The sequence below is a fragment of the Sus scrofa genome, chromosome 6 (assembly GCF_000003025.6).
Source record: "Sus scrofa isolate TJ Tabasco breed Duroc chromosome 6, Sscrofa11.1, whole genome shotgun sequence".
Classification (NCBI taxonomy): Eukaryota; Metazoa; Chordata; class Mammalia; order Artiodactyla; family Suidae; genus Sus; species Sus scrofa.
This window is the reverse complement of record NC_010448.4, coordinates 19,544,013-19,571,624: the sequence shown is the minus strand read 5'-3', so window position 1 is coordinate 19,571,624 and position 27,612 is coordinate 19,544,013. Positions and strand designations below refer to the sequence as shown.

Genomic DNA, 27,612 nt, shown 5'->3' with positions numbered 1-27,612 from the left:
GGATTTCTCTTTTCTCATAAAACGCAGGCGGTCTGGCTACATGGGCCTCATTCCTGCAAGGCGGTGACCAGGCAGAGCTGAATACAGCTGCTCCCTTGGGCAGGGCTTGTAACCACCAAGTCACCACAGACCCTGCTGCTCCCCACTGCTTCCCCATTTATCTGGCGCCTCGCCCTGATCACATTTCCAGCAGATTTCTTTCACACATAGGCGTCTTCTCTCTTTGATGCTTCCTGATTGGCCCCAGGGTGTTTGTATCAGTGATTTTTTTGGGGGGGCCACACCCATACCGTGTAGCGGTTCCTGGTCCAAGGATCAAACTCCCACCACAGCAGCAACCAGAGCCACAGCAGTGACAAACGTCAGATCCTTCACCCACTATGCCACCAGGGAATTCCTATCTCAGTGATTCTTTTTTTTTTTTTTCTTTTTGTTTTTTCTAGGGCCACACCCATGGCATATGGAGGTTCCCAGGCTAGGGGTCCAATCGGATCTAGCCGCTGCCCTACACCACAGCCACAGCAACACCAGATCCGAGCCGTGTCTGCGACCTACACCACAGAGCACGGCAACGCTGGATCTTTAATTCACTGAGCGAGGCTATGGATGGAACCCACAACCTCATGGTTCCTAGTCGGATTCGTTAACCACTGCGCCACGATGGGAACTCCTCAGTGATTCTTAGTAGAAGCACAGGAAAAAACTCAGAAGGAAATGCCCCAAAATATTTGCATTGGTTGGTTAGGTGATAAGAGCTGACTTTTATTTTCTTCTGTGTATTCTTCTACATTTCCAATTCTCTACAACGAACATGTACTTCTCTTTAATAGCCAAAGACAAATGAACTGGTAATTACAAAGCAAATCCTCCCCATCTTTAAGGCTGAGATCCAGGTGAAATGCCGCCTCCTGCGGGAAGTCTTCTTGGATTCCAACCAGGAATGATGGCTCCCCCAACTCGGTGCCTGTAGCTCCAAGAGTTCTTGTCTCATGCACGCCTCCCACATCAGAATGAGCGCTCAGACGGGGAGCAACCTGGTCTGGCCAGCTGGGTCCAGCAGAATTAACTGCACTGGGCTGCAGTGTGCTCAAGAGTGTCTGCAAGGGTTCTGAGATGGCCTCTTAGGAGCCCATTAGGCTCTAGATCATCAGGGGAGGCGTGTCTCAGTCTTCGGAATGCTGGGGTGGAAACACATTTGGGGGGCTATGATCCACAGTTCTTGCCACAAAGCGGCTTCAGGAGAGGTTGCAAGGCCCTGTGAGGTGTGGGCTCGGCAGTGGTGAGCAAGGGTGATACAGCTTCCGGAGAGGCCCAGATGGCAAGACGGACGTAGCCCAGCCCAGAACGTCTACACTAAGCCTGAGTCAGGGGCAGGCAGAGGCCCATGCAGTAGAGAAAGTTTTACAGTAGGTACCAGGCGGCTCTTGGGAACCACCACCCCAAATCCAGCACTGGAACTGGGGACCCCGGGCTGTGCACGGAGGGGTAGGGAGGTCCCAGGAGAGGAAGGGAGGACCAGGAAGGGGAGAGGAAGGGCTGGGGAGGGAAGCCAAGGGCCAGGGCCCTGGGCTCAGAGGTAGGGGAGCTGTTGTGATGCTCTAGGGAGGGGCTCTGCTCCTCCAAGGGTCTGGCCCAAAGCACTGTCCCAACCCGTTTCCCTGCGTGCCATCCGGAGGTTAAAATGGCAGGGGCTACAGAGTCCCTCGTGGTCATCAGACACAGACAGAGCAGCTACGGCACATTTCTGTCCTGGGCTGGGGACAAGGACGCCACCTGCCTCCAAGGTCCAAGGCCTGCAGACTCCCTACCCCAAGCCACGAGTGCTGGCCCCATGGTACTAAGTCAAGACCAGCCTTCAGCTCCAGGCTAGGATGGCTGGGGACAGTCCCACACCTAAGCCCCAGCAGGCTGGACCAGAGAGCCGAGGAGTCCCCAGGCAAATTCGGAAGGCCCAGCCTGGGAGTCTGGCTGCCATGGGGACAGCCCCATCCCTCCAAGGTCCTCGGGCCCTCTCAAGGCTCCGGCTCGCTCACCAAGGGCCGGGCCTGGCTGAAGCAGCCACAGGGAGCAGTGAAGAGAGGTTGCATCTCGGCTTCCTCACACCGGCGGGGGGCTGGTGGCCTAGATGCGGCTGGACGAGGTGCTGCCAGAGCTGATGGGGAGCCTGGCACTGTCTGAGCTGCTCTTCAGAGGGGAAGGCCCGCCCCGGGCCTGCAGGCGCATGGACCAGGACCAGAGGAAGATGAGGAAGCCTGTGGGCAGCGAGGGGATGCAGGGATCAGAGGCTGGGGGCAGCCCCCCTCCACCCAACTCCCAGCCACTGCACCCAGATCTGCCCCCTGCCCTCCTCCCCACACAGGCTCCCCGGGAGCACCTACTCTGTGCCAGGACCGGGCAATTCCCTGCGCATCATCTCACTTTATCCTCCTATGAGGTCAGGTCTTGTCATTACTATTCTGTTTGGCCCATGAGGAAACTGAGCCTCAGGAAGATAAGGGGACGCAGCTGAGCCAAGAGTGGAGCAGCAGAGGTGGGGCTCCGGAGCCCACCGGCTTCAGTACCATGTGATATTGCTCCTCCCCAAATAATAGGACTGTGATTCATTAATAGCTCAGTAAGTGTTCGGGTGAGTTTATGAGCATCAGTTACAATCCACACAGAGGCCTCTCCACAGGCAAAAAAACAAATGCTCACCTCCCTCATGCCCCACTCCCAATGTTTGGGGGCCCCATGGGGTCCTTGCCTTCCGTTTTCTTGCCCAGTCTTCCTCCCTACCCATCACAGCCAGGAGTAGGGGTGTGTGTGAGATGTTGGGAGGTGGATAGAGAGAGAGGCAACTGGAGTGGGAAGGAACCCTGGTGGCATCTAGCCAGGGCCTCATGATCCAGCCCCTCTGCCTCTCTACCCTCACTACCCCTCAGCCCCAACTCCTCCTCACTGTTCTTCCAACACACAGCCTCGTTCTAGCCCCAGGACCTTTGCTCGTGTTTCTCCCTCGCCTGGAGCGCTCCTCCCCTAGACCAGGTCTCCTCAGCCTGTAACATGCACATGCATCCCCGGGCATCTGTTACAATGAGGATCTGACTCAGCAGGTCTGGGGTGGGCGCAGGGTCCCTGATTTTAACAAGCTCTCATGACACTGATGCTGCTGGTCCAGGGAACACAGAGTCACGGCCCTTGATCTCTCCCTGGCTGGATCCTTCTGTTGTCTTCAAATGTCTCCTATACAGAGAGGCCTCAGGGTCCCCCACTCCAACTCAGACTGTCCCTACTACCGCTATTACTGCCTTCCTGAGATGCCCTTGGATGTCTGTGACCCTGCTTGTCACACCTGGTCTTCCCCACTAGACACGAGCTCTGCGGAAGCAAGGCCCTGACCCAACCAGGGCTTAGCTGAGGGCCTGCGCTTAGTAGGTACTCAGCAGCATCCAGGCCACAGTCCACAAGTCTTTATTATTTTCTGACTGCAGAGGCTGAGGCCCAGGGAAGGGAAGCCTTCAGGCTGCCTGGGGCATCTCTTCCGTGGCCTATTCTCCAAGGATGGGCACCCTGCCTGGGTCAGGGGGTGAGGTCTTCACCACACTACCTTGGAAGGAGGTGATGATGCTGAAGAAATAGAGGACGACAAGCTGGAAGGTGCCAGAAGCAAAGGAGAAAAAGACCAAGGCCCAGGGCAGGCCAAGGACCAGACTGAGGCCCAGTAGTGTCAGCACATGGGGCCACTTCTGGGCATGTGGGCGCAGCCGCAGGATCTGTACCACCATGGTGCCCAGCATGGCCATGTTGAACAGAAACACCAGGCTGAAGAGGCCCAGGTTGGTGACATGGCTGACCAGGGAGTCACGGATCCAGCACCTGCGGGCAAGGGAATGAGGGCTCAGTGCCAGGCTAGGCTGGCATAGTGCTTCCTGGGCAGTGTGGCCAAGCACCACAGTGAGCCCAAGTTACAGAGAAGCTGCTTCAAATGTCACTGGCTCAAGGGTCAAAAAGTCTCTCTCCTTTCAGTTCTCCTTTATTCCTTCTCTGTAGTCAAGAGAAAGGCTCAGTGTGGTGAAACTGTGTTTTTAGCCCTTTAAACACTCACTAGTTTCCCTTTGCAACAAAGAGCTGGCCTTAGGCTCACTGCTTGCAGCAGCATTTAGTACCAGAGTTTTCTTTTATCTCTTTTTTTCCCATGATTACTATCTATGACAAGTGATGCTTGTTTTCTATTTAATGTGATATGATTTTAAAAATACGTTTTAACAAAAAATCAGATGATTTAAAGAAAAATATTAAGTAAATGATAATACAGATGGTACAAAGTATGAGGCAAAAATCACAAGTCATGATATAAAAGCCTGAAAATGTCAAAATCCTGAAGCAAGGGAAAAGATTCCTTCCTAACCTGAGGCTGGGGAACCCTGGCCTCTAGGTTCAGGGAGACCCACAACGAGGTCACTGCCAGCCTGGGCAAATCAGCTGCATGGAAGAGGACTGGATTTCAGCCCCGCTCATCCCCTAGCTGGGGACCTTTGATCCATGTGGTGTGGACCTCTGCCTTCTCTGGGCCTCAGTTTTTCCAACTTTCCAAGGGGAGAGAGAGGGGTGCAGCACGGGAACATGCCAGAGGCTCATCTGGTCCAACTTATACCCTCACTCGCAAATGAGGAACCTGAGGTTCACAGAGGGGCCAGGACCTGTGCAATGTCATCTGGCAAGTGAGTGGCAGATCCAGGCCTATTCTCACCACCCCTTGAGAGAAGGGTCACCCTTAGCCTAGAGCTCCAGCCAAGGCCAGGCCAATAAATCCCAGAGAGAGTGGCCTGGGCCCAGGCTGCTCTCTAACCTCTGCACCATGAGACCCACGTTCCCGCTCCCACTGCACTCACATGGAAGGATAGATGACACTCTCTGGAGTCCTGTGCACAGCTAGGATGATGGGGCCATAGTTGTTCACATCCACCAGTGCCACCAACGCCACCAGGAAGATGGGGAAGCCTGCAGACAGCAAAGCATGGAGCTCCATCTCCCATCCTCTGAGCCCTGCCCCCATCCTTCCCTCTGCTGATGAGATCTAGAACTCACCCAGCCCCATCTGAGGTCAGTCCTCCAAGCTCAGACCCACCCTTCCCCATTCCAGTTCTGGTTTCCCATAAAGGGAGTCCATCTCCCCTGACCTTACCCTTGTCCCCCCATCATGCTCAGGGGCCCTAGGAGAAAGAGGCTGCAGTTCCCTGCTGAGGGGCTGGAGGTCACAAGGAGAGATGGGAGCAGCAGACAGGACACCAGTGGGGTGAAAGACTGTTCAATGGGGGACAGTTATGTCCCAAGGGGATAACTGCCCTGGACCTTGATCTTGTTCATGAGGTGGAGATCAAGTGCTCCCTGGAAGGGGCTGCCCACAACCAAACACCTAGGTTTTGAGAGACAGCAAACTCTGAAGGAATTTCATGTAAGTCAACAAAGTGAACCAGGAGGAGGCCGAATAAGAAACTCAGGAAGAGCAGCAAATTGGGGTCAGAGAATGTAGAGGTTGGTGGGCCTATGCAGTGTCCAAAAGGAATTGTGGTATGTGCCCCTGGGCCTCCAGGTCTGACAAAAGAGGGGTCTGGGCCATAGGTGACTTGGGTCACTATTGGCCACAAACGAATGCCAGAACCACAGGGAATCTGTTACCTGGGGTTCATGGGGATTCACAGGCAAGACCACCACCAGCCTGGGCAAATTAGGTGAGTGGGGAACCAGATTACAGCCCCACTCATCCCCCCAAATGGATGCCTTTGAGCAGTGCACAACCTGCACATCCATACGTGGTGGCTCTGACTGCAAACCCCTCTTTCAAAGGAGAGATGTAGAGAACATGTAAGCATTTCTTGGGGGCAGGGCTCACCACCTCGTCTTTCTCAGGAGGACCTTGACCCAGCCAAGGTAAAGAAGCCCTGAGGGTGGGGAGGGTGTTGGAGGCAGTGAGGGAACAGTCAGAGGGCAGGTGGAGAAGAAGAACCAAGTGCCCCTTGGAAGCCAAGAGGAAGAGGCAGATCCAGGGGCCCACCAACCCCCTCCATCGACTTACCCCAGCCCACGATGCTGAGTTTGAGCAGGTAGCCAGGGACGTAGGTGCCAAAGACCTCGACCACCAGTCGGTAGAGGTTGTAGCCCTCGAGGCCCATCCACGAGAGGCAGGCGAGCAGGGAGAAGTGCAGGAAGATGGCGCTGGCGCGGCAGGCGGCCTCGGAGCCTGCCAGGGCCACGGGCTCACTGAGCAGGAAGCTCACGTCCAGCAGGAAGACAGCCAGCAGCAGGTTCATGTGCACCTTGATGGTGTAATCCCTAGACTTCCTCCTGCACAGGTGAGGGTGGCGGGGACAGATGGGCAGGTAAGGTCACTCTGGTGGCCAGTGAGGGAAGGCAGGGAGGTGGGGGGAGTGCCTGCTCCTCCTCTTCCTCCTCCAGGCAGCCTTCCCAGGCTACACATATACACATGCACGTGCACAGGCACGCATACACTTCCTATCCTGCTCCTGTGGCTGCAGCCAGGCTGTTTTGCACCTACCAAGTGCCCAGCACCCATAGGCTTGGGCACCATGCGTGTGTTTAACAGCAGCCTTAGCCAGACACAGCAAGGAAGACCCATCCGCCACTGCACTCAACAAGGTGCTCCCCAAGCTAGAAGAAAAAAAACAGGTTTTTCTTTTTTGGCTTTGGAAAATCCATGTTCTCCACCCGTGTTCTGTGTCTGCCTGTCTGTCAGCACAACTGTGACTCTGAGAACGCAGACTGCGTGGCCTGTGCCGTCAAGGTTGCAAGTCTGTGTGGGCACATCCCTCCCAATTCCTGCCCAGGATTCTAGGTGGTTCAGCGCCCTGTCAGTCCTCGCTCCCTAGCTCCCCTCACCCCCAATGCGCTCTGCTCAGCACCATCCACTGCCTGTCCCAGAGGCGCAGAAGAATACCCGGGCCCCAAGGTCACTGTCCCGGACTCCCACACCCACCCTGCCCCTAACTCAAGGCTCCACCCTAGGCTGGTCCCATTCCCCCCCAGCCTCAGTTTACTCATCTGTGAAATGAGAGGATGTTTCCCGCTCACAGGGTTGGGGTGAGGGTTGCACGGATGCAAAGCATCTGGCAGAGAAAAGATGCTCCGTCCCCAAGGGTTCCTGTCCCTGTGTCCCTTGGGCTGGAGAGAACTCTGGAGGCTCTGTCTGTCCACAGCGGCTGCTGCCAGGCAGCTCCGGGAATCAGGGCCTCGTGGGCCCAGAGCCAGCCTGCTGAGTTCAAGCCTGTTTCGGCCACTTCCCTGCTGTGTGACCTCGGGCAAGTCGCTTACCCTCTCTGAGCACTCTTTTATATGGGCCTTGTGAGGATGAACCAAGTCCACACATGTAAAGCACTTAGAACAGTGTGTGGTATGTGGGAAGCTTGATTAAGTGTTTACCGTTATCATTATCATCACCAGCATATTATTATGTGGCCCCCAGCAGTATCACATCTGCTTATTCAAAGGCAGAAATTAGATTCCGAAGTTAACCCCCACCCCGCTGCTTTTCTTCTTTTGACGGCTGCACCTGCAGCATATGGAAGGTCCCAGGCTAGGGGGCAGATCAGAGCTGTAGCTGCGAGCCTACACCACAGCCACAGCAACGCCAGATCCAAGCCACATTTGCAAGCTACACCACAGCTCACAGCAACGCCGGATCCTTAACCCACTGAGGGGGGCCAGGGATCGAACCAACATCCTCATGGATGCCAGTCAGATTCTTAACCTGCTGAGCCACAACAGGAACTCCACCTCTCCCAAATTTAAATGCTGGCAGTTAATATAAACTATAAATGCTGGGTGCCCACACACCACAGATCTGAGGAGGAAATGCGACCCCCAGGGGTGAGCTGCCTGCGCCTCCCAGGACTCCCAGTCCATGCATGCTTTACGGGGTCAGTCAGGCCCATCTCCAGGGCGGGGGGCGTCCTCCATGGTTGTGGGGTCCCAGCCCAAGGCCCTGCAATGGAGGAGCGCCCTCCCCTCCACCCTCCCTCCACCAGGCCTACCTGGAGCAGAGGTAGGCGGCGATGGTGAGGACGCAGGCCAGGGCGGAGATGACACAGCCCACGTAGGAGAGGAGGGTCAGGTAGTGCTTGTGGGCGGCGTCCACCTCCACGGAGGCCACCTGGGTCCACAAGACAGGTCAGGGCTGGCCGCAGGGTCCCCAGCTGAGGGGTGGCCCAGATGGAGGGCTAACCCATGGTCCCTGGGTGGCCTCGGGTGTCTATGAACCACTCCTGCCCCCCAGCCTGAGCAGAATGTGGTCTCAGAAGTGCATTTTTCACCACGTTCGCAGGTGGATCCCTGTTCCACCAAGGTCAGGAACCCTCCACCAGAGAATCCCTTTTCTGTCCTGCCACTAATTATTTTTCCATAACATTCCACACAGAAATCAGTTTCCTGTGAGGGAGGGGGCCCCACACCCAGAGAGAGCTGGAAAACCATGCTGCTCGTTCCCGATGCTGGGAGAATGAACCTAGGACACAACGCTTCTGAGATCTGGGGGACACTGAATCCACCAGCAGGGCCTCAGCATCCCCTCGAGGGCTGTCTAGCAACATACTCCGGACTTCCCCCCGGCCCTGCGGAGTCAGAAGCCTAGGCTAGGACCAGGAACCTGCATTTTTATCAAGCACCAAAATTTGGAAATAAAGAGCAAGGACTTTAGAGACCAGCTCTTTTACTTACTACTAGCTGTGTGACCTTAGGTAAATTGCCTAACCTCTCTGAACCTCAGGTTCCTTATCTATGAAATGGGACAAGGGGAATCACCTCAGGGCTTGTTGAGGGGAGTGAATGTTATATATGTGAAAAGTGGCGGGCACACAGCAAGAACACGGCCTGCGTGTGGCTGCGGGGCGGGAGGGGACCACGCACCATCAGCACCGCAAAGTAGGTCAGGTGGTTGCAGAGGCAGGACGTCTGCGTCTCTCTCCTGATGGTCTCACACCCGGCATCGCTCCAGCTCCCCGGGCTGCTCACTGAGGAGGGGCCAGCACGGGGCTCTGAGATCAAGGCCAGCACCCCACGCTACCCCACAAATGCATGGCTGTGTCACGCTTCCGAGCCTCTGCTCCCCTTGGCAGATCCCTAGCCTGCCATTCCTCCCTTTTCAAAGCCCACCTCTCTCCAGGAAGCCCTCCTTGATTAATCCCATCTCCCTCGCCCTCCGGGACCCCCCTTTCTCCTCCAGTACCCGAGCAGCTCAGAGACCCCTGCACACTCACATGTCAGGTCTTCGACCCAGAATACACACTGAAGAGTCACATTCTTCTGCAGGGGCAAGAAAGAGGAGGAGTGGGTCTCGTGACAGCTCACTGCTTTATGGGCCAGGCTGAGCGAGTCAGCATCAGGCCGCCACCCCACTTGGACCTGACCATCAGCCAATCAATCATTTTGTTAAGACAAGTGACAGGAGGACATGGGCAAACGGGATCCCTGTGTCTCCTTGCTTTGCTCACACTCACCGGCTGTGGTTGGTGCTGGAAGGTAAGCACCACGGGCTCCGAGAGGTTGGCAACTTTGGTGTTCTCCACGACAATACCCAAGACCTTCTCTCCCAAGACCTGGCTGGAATTCTTGTCCTAAATATGTGGCGAGGAGGAAGAGAGGAGGGAGGGAGTTCAGGACTGAGAAGGAAAGCCCAGAAGTTCCCCAGGCCTTCCAGTCCTGTCTCTGCCCAGCACATTGCTCTCAGATGCTGATTCTCCATCTGGAAACAATTCTTGCCCAGGTAGTCATTTGCACTCTAGTAAGAACAACGCCATTTCGAGCCCTCCCAGGTCTCAATCTCCCAAGGAGATCTGCATGTTGCCGACTGACTTCTGACTTTATGAGACCCTTGGAGGAGGGGGCCGGGCTTCTGCCTGCCTCCCACCTCTCTGTCAGAAGGGGAGCTGCTTTCCCCAGGGGAGGGCGTGGCCATGAGCCCATACCTGGAAGAGGGCTTGGCTGCTGAAGTCCACCAGGAGGAGTCTCTTTTCAGCCTCCTCCCTCCGGCCTTTGGTCTTCTGGAAGACTGCGCGGGGCAGCAGCACCGAGTACTCCAGGATCTCGCTCTGCTCCTCCTGCGGACCAGGGTCCCATTGGGCCTCTGCCAGAGGCGGACCTCCAGATCCCCTCCACGTCCCCCCAGCATGCGCCTTCCTGGATGCCGCCCTCTCTAAGCCCACCTGCTTCACGAAGCCACGCCTGACTCACGACAGCCCTTCTCAGCCCTCCTTTCCTTGGCACTGGCGCCAACTGGGGGCCTTGTGGTTAGAGAGCCCAGGGCTCCAGGGGCCAACAGAGATCATGGGGTATCCTGGCATCTAGACCTCCAGCACTGGCTCTGCCTATGGCATCCTGGCGCACTGCAGTCTAGGAGGGGCGGGAAGGGCAGCCCCATCTAACCAGGCTTATCAAGGGGCAGGCTCACAACGGGAGCTGGGGGGGGGGCAGGCATGGGCATTTTGGCACTGGTCTTCTATCAACATGGAGGTGCCACAGGAGTCCCCAGTACAAGGACCAGGTCCCTCTCCACCACTGTCCCCACCCTGTGCCAGGAAGGGTGCTCAGTGCCACCAGGTAGCCACTAACTGAGCATAATCCTTGGGCCTGAGGCCCCCTCGCTCAGCACACACATGGCACCCGACCTCCACGTCTGCATCCCACCCTGGCTGCTGACCATGACCCCTGACCTCCTGCCGGGCGTGGATGTGCAGGTCCTGGAGGCTGGCTGTGGGCCGGAGCTTCCACACCGTGGCGTTGATGCGGTCCTCTTCGAAGGACGCCGAGTCCCCTGTGAAGCTCACGGAGGTCAGCTTAGACTCCAGGCTCTGCAGCCGCCTGGCGGGGGGAGAGAGGAGCTGCTGCTCAGTGTGGATCCGAGGGGTGCATGGGCAGGGAGACAGAGGGAGAGACTTGGGCAGATACGCAGCAAAGAGGGTTGGGGGAGGGAAGAGAGGGACGAAGAGAGAAAAACAGCCCCACGAGCGTGGGGCAGACAGAGTGCCCTGGGGGGTGGCGGGGAGGAAGCCAGAACATTTGAGCAAACGGGAAAGGAGAGGGTGGGGAGCGATCCCCAGACTGGGTTCTGCCTGGACCATCCACTTTGTGCCCTGGAGCAGCCCAGCCCTCCCTGGGCCTCAGTCTTCTGAGCTGTAAAATGGGCTGATCCTGGGAGGGGGCGGCGGAGGGCCTGGGTGCCACTGCCCTGGATTGGCAGGTGTGATCTTTGTTTTTATTGACTCAGGCAGGGGAAGGGCTGGGTCTACCGGCCTGTGTCTGGATTCCTCCAGGAGAAGATGGAAAGGTGAGGAGAACATTCCAGCCCCGGGGAGGTTTCCACTGGGCCTCCTACTCCAGGGGCCTCCCTGCCATGCCCAGGCCATCACACGCGGGGGAGCCACACTTACTGGCTGGCAGGGATGAACTGGTGCCTTCTTGAAGTCTTCTGAGGGTGCTTCAGAAGCTGGCTGAGCAGCTGGAGATCTCTCTTGAGCTCACATATGTCCACCGAGGCGTTGTGGGGGGTCTTTGGAGGGGGGTCTGGGGGAGAGGGACAGACACACCCACCAAAGGCTGTTGAATGAGATGCCAGGCCACGCTCATCACATTCCCCATTCAACATCCTGTGATTCGGAAACCTTCTGTTCCCATTTTACAGAAGAGGAAACTGAGGCTCCAAGAGGTGGAGGGAATCCCCCCAAGCCCCCTAGATATTCGGAGGCCAGACAGGGGCTCTGCTGTAGGGAAGCCCGGAAACTGCAGCCCTTGCAGGCTGGGCTAGGACACATCCACCCAGGGTCCCTCCTGACCACACGCAAGGAGCTGGGAGGTACAGTTCCCCAGGGCCCACAGCCGGCCAGGGTCCTTCGGGAGGGACTGGGGGCAGTGGGCTTGTGGGGTGGCTCCAGGCCCTCCATGGGCTGGAGACTCAGGCATCTCCAGGGGTCAGAGGGGACTTAGATGGGAAGAGGGACACGTGGGGAGGGAGCATGCCCCTCTGCCATCAAGGAAGGCAACCGGTAGGCACATCTGAATTTACAAGGCAGAAAGCCTCACATGAGCTTATTTGAAAGCCCTGGCTCATGCCTTTTTTGCCTTTTTTTTAAAAAAAAAAAAAACACAAGCAATAACAACTCTCCACAAGCCAAATAAGACCAGGCCAGATCTGTCTTCACGAAGCCACTGTGCAGCTGGGCCTGGCTTGGCCCTAAACCCTCCCAGGTTGGGGCAGAATCCCAGCCTGGGGCCAGGGAGCCCCATCTACCACCCATCCATGTCAGAGCCTGGTTGCGATGCTGCCATCCCAGCACTTTCATGGCCCTGGAGCTGCTAACACATCAAAGCCCTGCGCCCTCACCCCTGGCAGCTCCATTCCAGCCTGGAGCTGCATGAAAGAAGCCACAATCTAGGAAATCCTAGACCCCAAGTAAAGCTTCCAGCTCCTTTCCCTCCCAGCAAACCCCCCCCCCAACCCCCAGCACGGGCTGGGAGGCAGTGGCCACACCCTACTTGTCACACCCTGGGCAGAACACACAGTCTGTGGCTCCAGCCTCACTGCTTCCTGACTTTGGCCTCTCTTGCCCTCCCTGGCCCCCCACGCCAATCAGGTACTGGGTTCAAATCCTGGCTCTGTCCCTTACTAGCTGTGCAACTTTGTGCCTCTGTGTGCCTCCATTTCCTCCTCTGGGAAATGGGGATAAAGAATCTATATGACGCTGAGGAAGCCGATTTTCCCCTCTGGCTCCTAACTACCAGTCCCATCTCTCCATTCTGTGGGTTCCCAGCCAGCTCACTCCTCATCGTCCTTCACCTGGACCCTCCCTGCAGTCGCTGGATGGGACTTGGCCCATCCGCCCTCGCCCCTTCCTTCCTGCAAAGCTCCCCGGAATGCACTGGGGATCACGCTCTTCTGCTCCTCAGACCCTTTCCAGGGCTCCCCAGCGCCTGCGAACAGAGCCCCGGCTCTGCCACCCGACCTTCCGCCCGGCTGCTTGGAGCCCGCCGTGCATTCGGCCTCCCTGCCTGCCGGCCTCCGGCCAAGCTGTTCCTTCTGCCTGGAAGGCGCCTTACTGTGGAAGGAGAAGACGAAGCCAGCTGCCCTGGGCAGACTGGTGTTCTGGGGGCTCCACCAGGAGCGGACGGAGGTGGCAAACAGCGGGCTTCCCTGGGCCACGCTCTCCTGATGCCGGAAGCAGAGGAGGTCCGAGGCTTGGTGGCTCAGCACGAAGTCGCTCTTGCCGTAGCGAAGACGCAAGTGGCCGGCACGGCGGTCCCAGTAGAGGCAGAAGTGGTAGAGGCCCCTGGGGTGGGGGAACGGCCAAGACGCTGGATGGGCGCCGTGGAAGGGCGCGTGGACCGTGAGGGCCTCCTCGGAGTTGCGGATGGAGATGTGCAGCTCGGCCGTCCGCTCGTAACGGAGGCTGCTCTCCTGCGTCTGGTTCCGCTGGCCACAGAAGCGGAAGTCTTCCCGGGAGCTCCCTTCGTGGGCACCTGTGAGGAGGCACAGACCGGAGATGGGACCCCGGGGCAGGGCAGGAATGCACTGGGCTCCGGGGCCAGGAGCCGAGTACCTGGGACCCGCATGCATTCCAAGGCCTACACCTGAAAGGGTCTACAAAAATGTGAGTCTACTCTGCTCAAGGATGATCGGCTTCAAAGTATGAAGAGTTTCCATCGTGGCTCAGTGGAAACAATCCGACTAGGATCCATGAGGTTGCGGGTCTGATCCCTGGACGCGCTCAGTGGGTTAAGGATCCAGCGTTGCCGTGAGCTGCGGTGGAGGTTGCAGAAGCAGCTTGGATCCTGAGCTGCCGCGGCTGTGGTGCACGCTGGCAGCTGTAGCTCCAATTTGACCCCTAGCCTGGGAACCTCCATATGCTGCGGGTATGGCCCTAAAAAGCAAATATATATATATATATGAAAAGAACAAACTCAAAATCAATTATAATTTCAGGAGTTCCCGTTGTGGCTTAGCAGTAATGAACCCAACTCATATCCATGAGGTTGTGGATTTGATCCCTGGCCTCGCTCAGTGGGTTGAGGATCCAGCGTTGCTGTGAGCTGTGGTGTAGGTTCCAGATGCAGCTCAGATCCTGTGTGGCTATGGTGCAGGCTGGCAGCTGTAGCTCCAATTTGACCCCTAGCCTGGGAACCTCCATATGCTGCGGGTGTGGCCCTAAAAAGCAAATATATATATATATGAAAAGAACAAACTCAAAATCAATTATAATTTCAGGAGTTCCCATTGTGGCTCAGCAGTAATGAACCTGACTAGTAACTGTGAGGATGCAGGTTCGATTTCTGGCCTCACTCAGTGGATTAAGGATCCAGGGTTGCTGTGACTTGTGGTATAGGTCACAGATGCAGCTCGGATCCTGGGTTGCCGTGGCTGAGGCGTAGACCAGCAGCCGCAGCTCCAGTTCAACCACCAGCCTAGGAACTTCCATATGCCACAGGTGCGGCCCTTAAAAAGGCAAAAAAATTTTTTTGAATCGATTATAATTTCAAAGGCAATAATATTTAAAATAGTAATAAAATATTGAATGAGGCCGTGCCTAACATAGACAGTTGTACAGGCTCTACACTGCACAAGGATGCTCTGGCTATAGAGGTGAATAGGGCCAAAATTCAGTCCATGTTCCCCACCACAGGCTGTGCACTGTGGGGCCACCTCTGTCAGAAAAAGGGGTGCCTTTTCCTTTTCTCCAAGGTACCATCCGCTCACTAAGCTGTGCCTGCCCACAGGGGTTAGTGGGTGTCTGGCAGCGGTCCTAGACGTCCTTAACCTAAGAATGACATTTTCACGTACGTCCCAAAGCACGTCCAGGAAAGCCTACCTTGAACCAGGAGCAGACCCAGCAGGAACAGGGTCTTCTGCAGCAACACCTGGGCAGCCGTCTTCCTCCCCATGGTCACCCTGAGAAGGCAGCACCTGAAAGAGGCCAGGAGTGTTAGCCGGGAGCCTGGCCAACAGGGTGGCTGTGCCAGCCCTGCAGAAGGGGGTGCCCGCGCAGCATGGAGGTGGCATGTCAAGCGGAGAGGCAAGTGTGGAAACAGTCTGTGGGCCTCCCCAGAGCTGCCAGCAGCTGAGCCTCAAAAGGCAGCGGCTGGGGCGTTCCCATGGTGGCTCAGCGGGTTATGAACCCGACTAGCATCCATGAAGACGCAAGAGTTCAATTCCTGACCTTGCTCCGTGGCTTAAGGATCCCAAGTTGCCATGAGCTGTGGTGTAGGTTGCAGAGGCAGCTCGGACCCCCTACTGCTGTGGCTGGGGTGTGGGCTGGCACGTATAGCTCTGCTTCAACCCCTAGCCTGGGAACTTCCACATGTCATGTGTGTGGCCCCAAAAAGCAAAAAAAAAAAAAAAAAAAAAAAAAAAAAGACACAGGGCCTGAATTCAAGTTCCACTTCTCACTTGCTGCATGACCCCAGGCAAATCACAGAAAACAGAACAAATAATAGCACCTCCCTCCAGACCCAACAGGGATCCAGCTAGAATTTGGGTGGGGGAGGCTCTACAGCACCACCCTCCTCTCTCCAGACCTGCTAAAGGACAGGAGTAAGGGGAAGCTCAAGGCTCTCCTCCAGGAACTTCACAGTCATCATGCCTAAGTTGGACACCTCCTTCAAGAAGCCTTCCTCAACTCCCTCTACAGTCTGTCTGAGCCTCCTTTTGAAATAAGAGTTTTAATTAAGGAACAACCCCCACCCCCTTGGCTAAAAAGGCAGCTGCAAGCCTTTTCAGCTCTGCTGACCTCATACCATCCTTCTTGTAATAATGTAGCAACTATGTACCCAATGTCTAAGCCAGCAGCCCTGCTAATCATGTACCCAGCATCGCTTATCAGTTCCGCTTCTGTAACCTTGCTGGCTCAGTTTCTTAGGGAGGAACACTGTCTGCTTGGGGAAGGGGGAAGGTCCCGGGGATGCTTACATGGGAAAATCAAGACCTTGTAATGTATAAAAGTTGCTGAGAACAAAGACCTGGTGCTCAGACTCTGGAGGTGACTCCTCTGAGCCCGCACCGGTGCTGAATAAACCTTGCTTTTCCACATCTCCGAGTGCCGTTTGTCTTCTGCTGCTGCCATGGTTTTTTGGAGTTTCTGCAACACCTTTGGTTCCCACCACTGACCAGGGCCTACTATAGCCTTCTCTGGGAGGTGCAGGATGGTGCACCCCTCCTCAACCAGCCAGGGAGCTCCCAATCCATCTCTTTGCAAAAGGGCTAGAGTGCACAGAGCTTACTGGGCAGGTGGACAGTGAGGGAACTGGAGTGAAGGATCAGTGTGGCCAGGGCGCCCTCTACAGGGACTAAGAGGAGAAAGGAATTCCTGTTATGGCCAGCAGGGGGAGCCAGTTCGCAGGGCAGCTGGAAAGGCAGAGGGATGTCCCAGTGGGGCAGAAAGACAGAGTCCAGTCCAAGTGGGAGGATGTAATTTCCCTCAGCCCCATCCTGGTGTAGAATGCACCCTTCCCCACAGCCTCTATTATCTGAGCACTTGCTATCCGCCGGCCTGTGCTGACCCACCCCCTTCACCTCTATTAATCTTCATTCCAACTCTGTGAAGTATACTCTACCATTGGCCCATTTCACAGACAGGGAACCTGAGGTCCAAGGAGTTAAGTGACTCGCTCAAGATAACTCCAGAAGCCAAGAGCTTTCCCCGCCTAGTCGGGACCAAAGTGCCTGGCAGGGAACCTGGGTATCTGGTATTTACAGAGAGATGCTAGGTGGCCTGGCCCTCTCCACTGCCGGCTGACCCTGAGACCAAGCTGAGTGCTAGCAGTCACGGAAGGCATCCTCCTCCTGCAGGGAACTGCATATGGGCCCCCACCATGGTGACAGATGTTACCATCTGCCAAAAGCCAGACAAAAGAAAGCCTGGTAACCTAGGGGCATGCGAGGAGTCTGACTTTGGGAGGAAACCTAGGAGGGCTTCTAGGAAGAAGTGACTTTTGGACAAAATATTTGAGAATAGCATTAAATGGCCCAGGTAGTTCATTGTCTCCTTCTCAGGCTGGGATTTCCTTAAATCAACCTGTTCCCCCGAGCTAGAGCCAATCTCCCGAGTCCAACCATGTGTAATAGAACCCCAGTTTCTCAGGTCTGGTCGGTTGAATCATTGGCCACTGGTTGATTAGGCTCTTCATCCTGCCTTGGTGGCATCGCAAGATCCCACAGGAGGAAGTGAGAGTGTTGGGGGAATGGCCACTGTTTCCTAGGTCGTGATTGTGAAGGTTTCACTCTGCATCCTCTCTGGGCATTTTGGCTCCTTTTGTTTTCCTTGAGGCGGGGAGAAGGAAGGACTTGTTGCTTGCTGCCAGTAAAGAGAACTCTGGGGATCCTTCCCAAAGCAGTGTCTCTCATTTTGGCCTTTTCGAAACTGCCACCCCAGACCAGCGGAAGGAAACCCCGCATCCGGGACAGAAACGGGACAGAAACAGAAGAGAAACATGTCTCTCCTGGACCCTTTCGCTTCTCTTCTCCTTTCTGTCAGTCCCTGTCGCTGTCTGCTCCTGATCGCTAATCCCAATGTCACCTCCTCCAGGCAGCACTGCCCCCCCACCACATCGTGATTGCTGCTCTATACTTGTGAACTTAGAGCTCACAGATCACTATCAGAACTTGGCCCCAGTTCTCCAACTTATGGCATTTGGGTCAAGGCTCAGAGAGGGCCAGTGACTTCTTGACATCACACAGCAAGCAAGGATGGAGCTGGCCAGAATCCATGTATCTGTCTGGCCCACTGACCTTCAAAGTGAGTTACCACTGTCAGTAGACAGGGTCAGGACAGGACAGAATTGTCTGTTTTCTTTCTTTCTTTTTTCTTTTTCTTTTTTTTTTTTTTTTTTTTTTTTTGTCTTTTGTCTTTTTAGGGCCACACCTGTGGCATATGGAGGTTCCCAAGCTAGGGGTTAAATCGGAGCTGTAGCCGCCGGCCTATGCCACAGCCAGAGCAATGCCATATCCAAGCCACGTCTGTGATCTACACCACACCTCACGGCAACGCCGGACCCTTAACCCACTGAACGAGGCCAGGGATCGAACCCACAACCTCATGGTTCCTAGTTGGATTCATTTCTGCTGCACCGTGACGGGAACTCCAAGAATCATCTGTTTTCATCAATCCTCCTGGATTGACCTTTGAGAGCAAAAAGGCAGAGTCAAGGAGCGAGCTCCCCATTAGTATAGGGGCACAAGTGAGGCTGCACCATGGTGAAGTGCCATGGTTCAAACAGACAGGGATCAGTGGCCTGACCTGACATTCCTGGCTCATCCCTACTGTACCCTGGCTGCTTCCCCCAAGGTCAACTCTAGCCCCAGTGATACTCTTGGTGAGATTAAAGAGGTAGGGGGTGTCTGGCTTCCTTTACCCCCCCCCCCATTGAGTGGTCTCTGGAGCCAGATTATCCAGGTTTAAATCCCAGTTTCCCTCCCATTCACTAGCTGTGTGTCCTTGGGCTAGTTACTCACCCTCTCTGGGCCTCACTTTCCTCATCTGTGAATAGGAACAAAAATCAAGCCTACCTCAAGGGTCGCTGTGAGAATTAAATCACTTGCTACCTGTAAAGGACTTAGAACTGGGCCGTGCACATGGCAGGCACCATGGGTGCCAGCTAATATCTCTGTCTACTTCCTGACCAACTCATGCTTACCCTTAATTCAACCCCCTGGACTTATCACAGGTCCTTGCTCCTACGCCTTCCCTCCCACCCTCCGTGCCACCCCTTGTGGCCCCCGAGAGCCAGCTCAACCTCCAGAGCACCTTGACGGGAAATTCTTGGAGCATGAATTTTCCTTTCCCGGAAGACCCAAACTCCACCCAGAAAACTTCCCTCGTCACAGTCCGGACCTGAGCTTGTCCCCAGCAGCCTCTGATGGACCAGAGGGCTGGACCGAGACACCATCTACACCAGCAAAGTGAAACCCTCAGAGCCACCCTGTGACACTGGTCTTACTGTTTTGCCATTTTACAGATCAGAAAACTGAGGCTAGATCCCCACCACTGGAGCCAAGACGTGGACCTAGGTCTCACCCTAGAGAAGTCCTTGCAGAGGGGGCGCTAGCAAAGTTTCTAGAAATGCGTGCTCCCCTGGCCTTCAGAGACCCTCAAAGAAAAGGACAGAAAAATGGGTTGTGGGGGAGGGGGGCAGCCAAGACCACAGGCAGTAAAGACGACTCCAGCCTGGGAGGGAGGCTTTGAGGACCAAGGGCCCCAGGGATGCTCCCACCCTCCAGTTCCCGTTCTGGAGCAGCTGCCCTTGACCTCAGGCCTTCCGTAAACACGCAGAGAACGGAACGGTCTGGCCCAGCTTGACACAATGGGGGTCCCCATTGCAGAGTCCCCAAGGATCCAGGCAGAGAGGAGGCGGCCAGGGCTCATCTAAGCTAAGACTCCCCCGCTGCCCATCCCCAGGGCAGGCTGGACCCGGGAGGAAGGGTCCCAGTTCCCGCTCAGGCCCAGCCCTGCCCATTCTCCTGATGGGGGAGAGGGCGACGGGCAGGGGCCCCGTGGCTCACTTTCTCCCCGGGGGCCTGAGTCACTTCCTCTGCCATCCGTGTGGAGCCACGAGTCACCGCTGGCCCAGTCCCGGCTCCTGGAAAACCCATTTCCTCAGAGGATGGAGGTGGAAGTTGAGTGGACGGGACCTGGGCGGCTCTGGGGTTAACCCTTTGCAGGCAGACACCTCCCCAGGAAGAGGACTTGGCCCCGGGCCCCACCCCTCTCCTCCTCTTGACCTGAACCAACACCGTGGACACAGACTTGCCCTCCCGACTCCAGTGCCCATCTGCCGTCAGAATTCTCTTCTGTGTTCTTAGTGGGACGGGGCAGGCGGGCAGACCACGACCTGCACTCAACCCTAGATGCCCTCCACTGCCACAAGGAGCTCCTATCAGAGGCATCCCTACCCACCTGTGGGTCAGAACCACCCCCAGGAAGTTCACTAAAATGCAGATTCACAGGCCCTTGCCACTGAGGGGCCGGATGCTATGGGGTGGGGGCGGGGGTGGCAGGGCTCGGGAGTCCGGCTTTAGCAAGCATCCATTTGATGGACACTCCGAGGGCACAGAACCACATGGTTGTGTGGCTGGGATAACACCAGTTGGCCCGGGTTACAGAGTCAGAGGCGGGTGGGGCCCCGGCTCACTCAGGCAGTAAAGGGTTGGCCTTGGAGGGGACTAGGGCGGCCTGCCTCCCAGTGGCGCCTCTTCTCACTGACGGCAAGGAGAAGTCGTGCTCCTGGGTGGCTCACCTAACATTTAGCAGGGTGCCCAGAACCTGGAAAGGGCGTCCCAAGGCACAGCTGGGGGCAGAAGGGCATGGGTGGGGGAAGGGAGCCCCTGCCTGAGGGGGTCTCCAGCTACAAGCCTGGGTTCGCCCTCCTGGGGGGAGGGACCGCAGGGAGAGGACCCCTCACAGCTTTCCCCGTTCTAGCCCCGCCATCGGGGGTGCCCCGTGGAGCTGCTGGGTGTCCCCCTGAGCCCTGGGGAGAGGGCCTCAGGAAGGAAGGATTTGGTCAAGAGAGGGGTGGGTCAGCGTGAAACCTTTGGGTGGAAGCACACACGAGTGTGGATGTGGGTGTGTGTGCACGTGTGAGTGTCTGTCCGTGGGTGTGGTGTGCAGAGGAGCGAGGACGAACGTTAGCACAGAGCGGAGGTTTTAGCAGGTGTTTCCTACAAGGGGAGGGGGGCTGAGAGGACCCTCCACCGGCCGCTTCCAAACTCCTCTGTAAAAGTCATTCTGAGAAACACCATGTACCCAACAAACAGGAGGTGCCCCCATCAGCCCCGGGCGGGACCCCGGGCCACACCTCACTCCCAGCCCAGCCCCCAGCCCCCCGGCAGTGCCCGCAGCTCCTGGGAGCACAGCTGGCAAACACGGAGCCCCTGTCCCCTCCTCGTGTTCCTGCTCCGCCAGCCGGGTGACTGAGGCCCAGGCTAGGTGATCCCACAGAACTCCCCCAGGAAGGGTGTTCTGGCCTGGCTGGGGCAAACACAGTGACTTCAGGTTTCAGGAATTTTTCAGCAATAAAAGAGAATAAAAATTAAGCTAGCTGCCTGCCCCCAGAGGCTGGCGGATGCCAAGGCCTTTGCCTGCTCACTGCCCAGGCTGCGTCTCACATTCTTGCACCAGACCCGCTGGAAGGCAGACCTCACCGCCCCCTCGGCTTCTGGTCCAGCCAGGTCCCCGGGCCACGATGCCCTCTGCATGCCCAGACCGGCCCTGGCCCTGGGGGAGACCGTGGAAAGAGAGAAGTGAGCCACCAGCTCAGATGAATGGACGCTGGGGTCCCCCCAAAAGCCAGATATCCAGAGCCGCCCACCCTGCAGCCTGCTTTATCTGGAACCAAAGGGTTTGCTTAAGAGGCGGCCTCAGAGGGGCCGACAGAGACTCACCAGAGATGAGCTGGGGCTTAAGCGATCCCACCTCCACACCTTTGCACACACACGCTCCTCTGTGGGATGCCAGCCTTGTGATGTGTCTGCAAAGGTCTGATACCCTGGGCCTTAGGCCGCCACCACATCCTCACCCTACCGGCCCCCACTCCAGCCCCGCAGTGCCGGGCAGAACAGCACACGGCGACTGGCAATAAACAGGGGTCCATCCGGCACAGCGGAAAAGACACTGGAATCCCAGAAGAGGAGGAAGAAGATACCAATCCCCACTTAGCAAGGGCTCACTTTGTGCCTGGCACCATGCCAGGCATGCAAAGCGCTGTTCATCAATTATCATGCAATCCTCCCCTTAACTCTATGAAGCGAGGGCTGTCATTGTCCCCGGGAGCGAGATAAGGAAACTGAAGTCCAGAGAGGTTGAGTGATGCCCAAGATATCATAGCAAGTAGGTAGCCAAGCCAGGATTCAAACATCACTACTCACTCTCGCAGCCCACATTTTAGTCATTGCGGGCTCCAGAGTTCCTTCCTTCTTTTCCCAGGGACAATCTCCCTGACTTTACCATGAGGTAACATGGCTGAGCACTTCCTAAGAAGCACTAGTTCCCAAGTTAGAGAAATACCACAGGCCCTGCTTGGTCTCGTGAATTCGAATATCAAAGGCTCTGCTAAGTCCTGCAGACAGAAAATGAACAGTGTGGTTGGGCTTGGTTTCCCAGTCCAGGGTGATGGTACATCCTTTTTTGCAGGACACCAACATGAAAAAAAGCTGTCAGGAATCTTGAGGCCGCACAGATAAGAAGCCTGGCAGCAGCCCCCCTCGCAGCCTCCAGCCCCCTCCCCTCCCCTCTGAGCGGTCCCAAAGGTCATTAACTAGCATGAGATGGGCTGCAGGAGCCATTTAGGCTGTGATGGTCCCCAGGGCAATTCATCACCATCTTTGACACTTGCAGGCGCGAGGTCCCCCGGGAGCTGGGCTATATTCAGCCCCAGCCCACCTCCCTTTGGCCGGCAGCACTAGCTCTTGGGGAAAGGGGCAGTGCCAACCCTGTCTCCAGACTGGCTCTTCCATTAAGGTCCGCCACAGTCGCCTGTAGCAGCTGAGACACTTAGAGTGTTGGGACTGAAAGGGAGGGAGGGGGAGAAAGAGAGAGTGAGCAAAAAGGAACGACAAAGAGAGACAGAGAGAGGCGATGGGGTTGCAGAAGCTTTCAGGACCGAGAATCGAAGAAGCCTTTTAGAATTTGAGAGTAGATGGCAGAGACCTAGAACCTCAGGGAAGAGGAGGGACAGGGAAGGGCCCAGGTCTGGCCCAGTCTGGGATGGGGGTCGGGCAGCAGGACTTGGTGCAACCAGTCCAGGGACACTGGTGCCAGCCCTGCCCAGCTTCGTGCATGGCCCTTGGGCAGCCTGCAGCCCACAGCCAAGTCTCCCCCCAGAGCCCTCGCTGTGAGGAGTGGCTGAGGCTGGCCTCCAGGACCCCAGGGCCCTCACCAGTCAGCCCCTGCCTGGGGGCTGCAGGCTCCCAGAGCAGGGGTGGCAGGAGCTAGACATACAAGGTCCAGAACTGGCTCCGCAGCCAACTGGCCCTGGCAACACTGGACCAGACGGCTCCCCCTCTAGGCCTCAGCTTCCTCCTCTGTTAAGTAGGTGACAATGATCCCTGTCCCTCATGTGCCTTCTCTGCAGCCCAGGGCTTCAGGATGCTTCCAGGGAAGGGCAGGGCTTACCTCGCAATTGGCAGCAAGGGACGAAGAAGGTCCTAGGCTATCTCCTCCTCCGCCTGGCCAGTCTGTTTTCTCTCTCAAACCACAGGCGGACCTCAGCTGTCTGGCTGAAGTTCCCCTTCCCTATCTCTGCTCCCACACTGCCCAAGGCCAGGCTCGCAAGGTCAGCCCACTTTTGGGGGGCTGCCGCTCGGCTACCCAGGGCCTGGCAGAAGGCCCATCCTTGGAGCATGAGACCTTTAGTAGCCGCAAGGTCAGCCACCAGCCGTCCCTTCCTTGTCTCCTCCTCCAGGTCCCAGATCCCTGGCTGGGGGGCAGACAGGACACAGAGCCAGGCACCCGCCCCCACGAGGGCTGGGGGCCCGGGCAAGGCTGTGGCTCCAGCTCCCCCCGAGGGAAGGTCACCAGAGGCACAGACCAGGATCCCATCCCAGCTCACTGAGCACACAGCTGGCATCACCGGGTCCTCTACTGCTGTTTGCACACCCCATGGGCACCTCCAACCACACAGCTAGCGTTAATGAAGCTCTCTGAGGATGCAAGGCTTCATCCTAAGTTCTTTACACAAATGAACACATTGAATCCCCCAGATCTTATGAGACAAGTACCATTACGCCCATTTAACAAATAGGGAAACCGAAGCCCTGGAAAGTCAAGTTACCTGCTGGAGACGACGCAGCCCGCGAGTGATGGAGGTGAGGGGCAGCCTCGGGGTCTGATTCCAGAACCCACACTCTTGATTTTGCAGCCCATTCCCCTGATGTTACCTTCTGTCAGAAAGGGCTTCCCTTGAAAATTCACACTAAAAGATGCTTCCAAAATCGTGTTTCCTCGGGATTAGCTAAACCCCTTCCTCAGAGGACCCTGGTCCTGGGGGCTGTCAGGACCCCATCCCAGCCCCGCTCCTGTGCGCCCATCATCCCCAGACCCTGGACACAGACACACACCCCAGCATCCTCAGAGGCTTGTCTGACGATGGATGGAGGTGCAGCCCAGGGCGTGGGGGAGGGGTGTAGGGTGTGAGGCCCTCTCCCCCAACCACTTCCTCGTTGTTCTGGAGGCTGCTGTCTGGCTAACTGACCAATTACCCTTATGGTGGCATCTCTGACTCTGCCGGGGTCCCTAGTGTCACCCCGGTCCCAGCCGCACCTTACCCATCAGCTAAGCTTTCAGTGTTGGGAAGAAGGGAGGGGAGCAGGGGAGGAGGCGGGAGAATGGAGGGAGGAGGGGGTGGGAGAGGGGAAGAGGGGGACAAAGGAAGGGGAGAGGGGCTGGGGGTGCGCAGGGAGGCGAGAGGAGTGGGAGTGAGAGGGGTGCGGGGAGGAGGGGGAGGGGAAGCATCGTACCTGGACGCCTCCTTCGTGTCACCGAGTGGATCATAAACACATACAGAGCATGACTGAGTGGGCCAAGGGCTCGCCTTGGTTGTAGGCTGCAGCCTGCTGGGGTGGTGGGCCCGTTTCAAGAGGCCAGAGGGGCCCTTTGAAGCTAAGCCACCCCAGCCCCCACCCCCTCACCCTCGCCCGAGCCTCAAACAAAGCGGGCAGCCAGAGAAGACGGGCTGCAAGCCCCAGCCGCCAGCCCGGAAAAAGGGGCGCAGGTGACAGCAGCCCCTGGCAACCGTTGCCCTGGCAACCGTTGGCAGCTGTGGAGACTACGTCACCACCCAGCTCCAACCCAGCATAGCGCAGGCCCCCTACCTTACCCTGTGCCCAAGGCCCCTGACTCGGATGCTGGCCAGGCAGGGAGCCGGCAGGAGGAAGGACAGAGTCTAGGACACCTGCCCAAGTTTGTCAATATCGACGTTAAAACCAAATATTGTTAGAACACTGGTGCAAGCTACCGTTGTGATCCAAAATGCCTCCTATCACCTGCCTTTTCCCTGGAGGCTGCCAGCCTGTGGCCTTGGCCTCGACCCTCACTGGACACCCGTCGCATCCCCGCCACTGGCTGCCTCATGAGCCCAGAATGTGCACAGTACTTTCCTAGAAGATGCTTCCAGGAAAGCCTTCCCAGATTGTCACAATCCACCAGGCATCTTCCTTCTGAGTTGGCCCTGGCGCTGGGGGTTCCCCGAGCTCCCTAGGGGCCGAGAGTGGGTCAGACCCTCCCTTCGGTGCCCCAGAGCAAGTAAGAGCCTGGGGAGGGAGAAGAACAGCGGCAAAGCTTCTGAAAGCCAGCAGGTGTGCCAGGCGCCATGCTGGATCCACTTCCGCCACTCTGCGAGGTCAGCCCTGTTGAACCCGTCTTAGAGACTGACGCTTAGCAACACAATATGTCCTGCTCAAGGCCACCTAGCTGCTAAGAGAGGTGTACAGAATTCAAAGCATGATCTCCTCTGAGGCATGAGGACATCAAGACCCAATGCCCATCGGATACTTGACCACCCCCTCCCCCACCCAGTGAACATCCAAACTTTACTTGATTACCTCCAGGGACAGGGAGCTCAGTTCATCTCAAGAGGGCACGTTGCCTTGACCTCTAAAAAGCCGTTCCCAGCCACTGAGTCAAAGGGAAGAGGGTAGCAAAGCCATGGGATGGCCTCCGTGTGCCAGACAGGGCCCAGAAGAGGACCAGGGCCGTGGGTGCCACCACCAAGGCCTTCAGCTCCAGACCAGCAGCAGATGAGGAGAGAGGGCGGGGCGGCGCTGGGCGCTGAGGGGCCCCGGGTCCCAGAGCACCTCCCCAGAAGAAGCAGGAATCCCCTGGGCGAGCACACTCCAAGGGGATGGAGAGGCTTTGGGATGGTTTCTGGCAGAGGCCATGGGAACGGCAGCAGGGGCTGGGGTCCAGGGGATGGTGCGCCCTGGTGCCCCCTTCTCCTCCTCCCCTTCTGATGGACCAGAGCCAGGAGGCCGCTATTGTCTCGCTGCCGGCCCAGAGCCGTGTCCCATTCAGGCACTATTTTTGGCCCCCGGAGGAAGAGGAAAAGAAAGCAAAGAAAGAAGTTGCTGTTCTCCGTGGAACCTTTGCCCAGAAAGGATTCCAGGGCCTGCTGGGCTGGAGAAGGCGGCCCTGTTGGATCAAAAGATCCTGTGCTTAAAAGGAGCTGGCAGGGGGCTGTGGTTCAGGGGAGCCAGAGGGAGGGCACAGATGGGGTACCTCTGGCCTTGTACACACACTCGGCACTAACTACAGCCACACACAGAGAAACAGAGGCACAAGATCCCAGGTCCCACCCATAATCACTAAGCGCTGTCATAAGAATGATAATAATAACAGTAATCATAATAATACCTGCAATAGCTCACGGCTGCCCGGAACCACGTCTCTGCCAAAGAGACTGACTATCCTCACCTAACACATGCAACACTCCTGAGCAGGGTGAAGGTCAGGGGCAAAATGAGAAAGCTCGTAAGTCAGATAACTGAGGCCGGGAAGCAGCATGACTGCCAAGATAACAAGACAGTGACCCCATTCCATGTCGTCCACCTGACGCCACCCCAGCCCTTCCCGGCTTTCACCGACTCCAGCGCACCAGCCTTCTTTCCCTCTGCAGACAAACCCCAGGGCCTTTGCACATGCTTTCCTTGCCACATGGCACACTCATTCTGGGTTCTTTCCCTGACTGATTCCTTCTCAGGTCTTCATTCCAATGTCCCCTCAACCAAAATTAGTCTCCCCGGTCATCACTCTTCTGTGTCACCCTTTCTTATTAACTTTATAGCACCTCACGCTCTGAAATGACTCTGCCATATGCTCGTTATCCACTTCTCCACGTTTGCTCTGTCTTGTCCATCTTGCTCAATACTTTAGCTCCAGTACCTAGTACACCCGTGCCTGGTCCATAGTAAATGCCCAGTGACAGCTAGTTAAAGAAACCAATGAGTGAATGAGATGGAGCGGACTCTGACCAGGCCAGGCAGGCTCCAAGCCTCTTTCCAATGGGAGCCAGTTCCTCATGCTCAGGGCAGGGGGTTCCAGCACTGAGCCACCCCACTCCCAGCCTCTGACCGGGTTAGGGCCATACCCACCTCTGCCAGGTGCTTGGCCACAGTGCGGCTCCCAAGACTGTGCACAGCCTGAGAGCAGGGACACAGAGCCACCGGGTAAGACTCTTAAGACATGCAGTGGAGAAGCCTGGGAGCCCCGCTCTCCTAAACCGCTGGGACCACAGACATACTTGCACAGGTGCTGGATTATTTGATGTCTCAGAACCCATCTGAACCTGGGATCAAAGCTTAAGTTTTCTTTCTACATGAAGACAGAGGAACCACTGCCCCTCCCCTCAACCACCTGCTCCTGTGGCCTCCGGCTAGTGGGGGAAGAGGGATGGGATTTTCTGGCAAAGGCGGGTCACCTTCCCACTGTTGCAAATGCCAGGCTTCCATATGGACTCCCCGTGGGATCCCCAAGGCAGAGCAAGGAGGGCAATCGGCATGTGCCTGTGGCCAGGAAGGATCTTGGGGTCTCGGCGTGTGAGTGGCAAGCATTTCCCAAGGACCAGCCTGCAGAGACTCCCGAGGGAGGCAGAGCA

The 27,612-nt window shown here is 56.8% G+C and overlaps 1 protein-coding gene across 11 annotated transcripts in view; it reads right to left on the bottom strand.

Annotated features, from left to right (window-relative positions):
* The window catches only part of ADGRG1 (adhesion G protein-coupled receptor G1), a 47,274-nt gene continuing 20,395 nt past the window's right edge, over positions 734–27,612 (bottom strand). For 5 of the 11 annotated variants that reach the window (XM_021093332.1, XM_021093328.1, XM_021093338.1 and 2 more), the window contains 13 exon segments: positions 14,847–14,941; positions 13,081–13,500; positions 11,418–11,550; positions 10,701–10,848; positions 9,957–10,088; positions 9,489–9,605; positions 9,249–9,294; positions 8,899–9,002; positions 8,028–8,146; positions 6,056–6,324; positions 4,872–4,980; positions 3,587–3,855; positions 734–2,252 (listed from right to left, as the gene is read on the bottom strand). In XM_021093332.1, coding sequence (XP_020948991.1) covers positions 2,122–2,252; positions 3,587–3,855; positions 4,872–4,980; positions 6,056–6,324; positions 8,028–8,146; positions 8,899–9,002; positions 9,249–9,294; positions 9,489–9,605; positions 9,957–10,088; positions 10,701–10,848; positions 11,418–11,550; positions 13,081–13,500; positions 14,847–14,941 — 2,092 coding nt within the window. In that variant the 3' untranslated portion in view covers positions 734–2,121. 11 annotated transcript variants of the gene reach the window in all.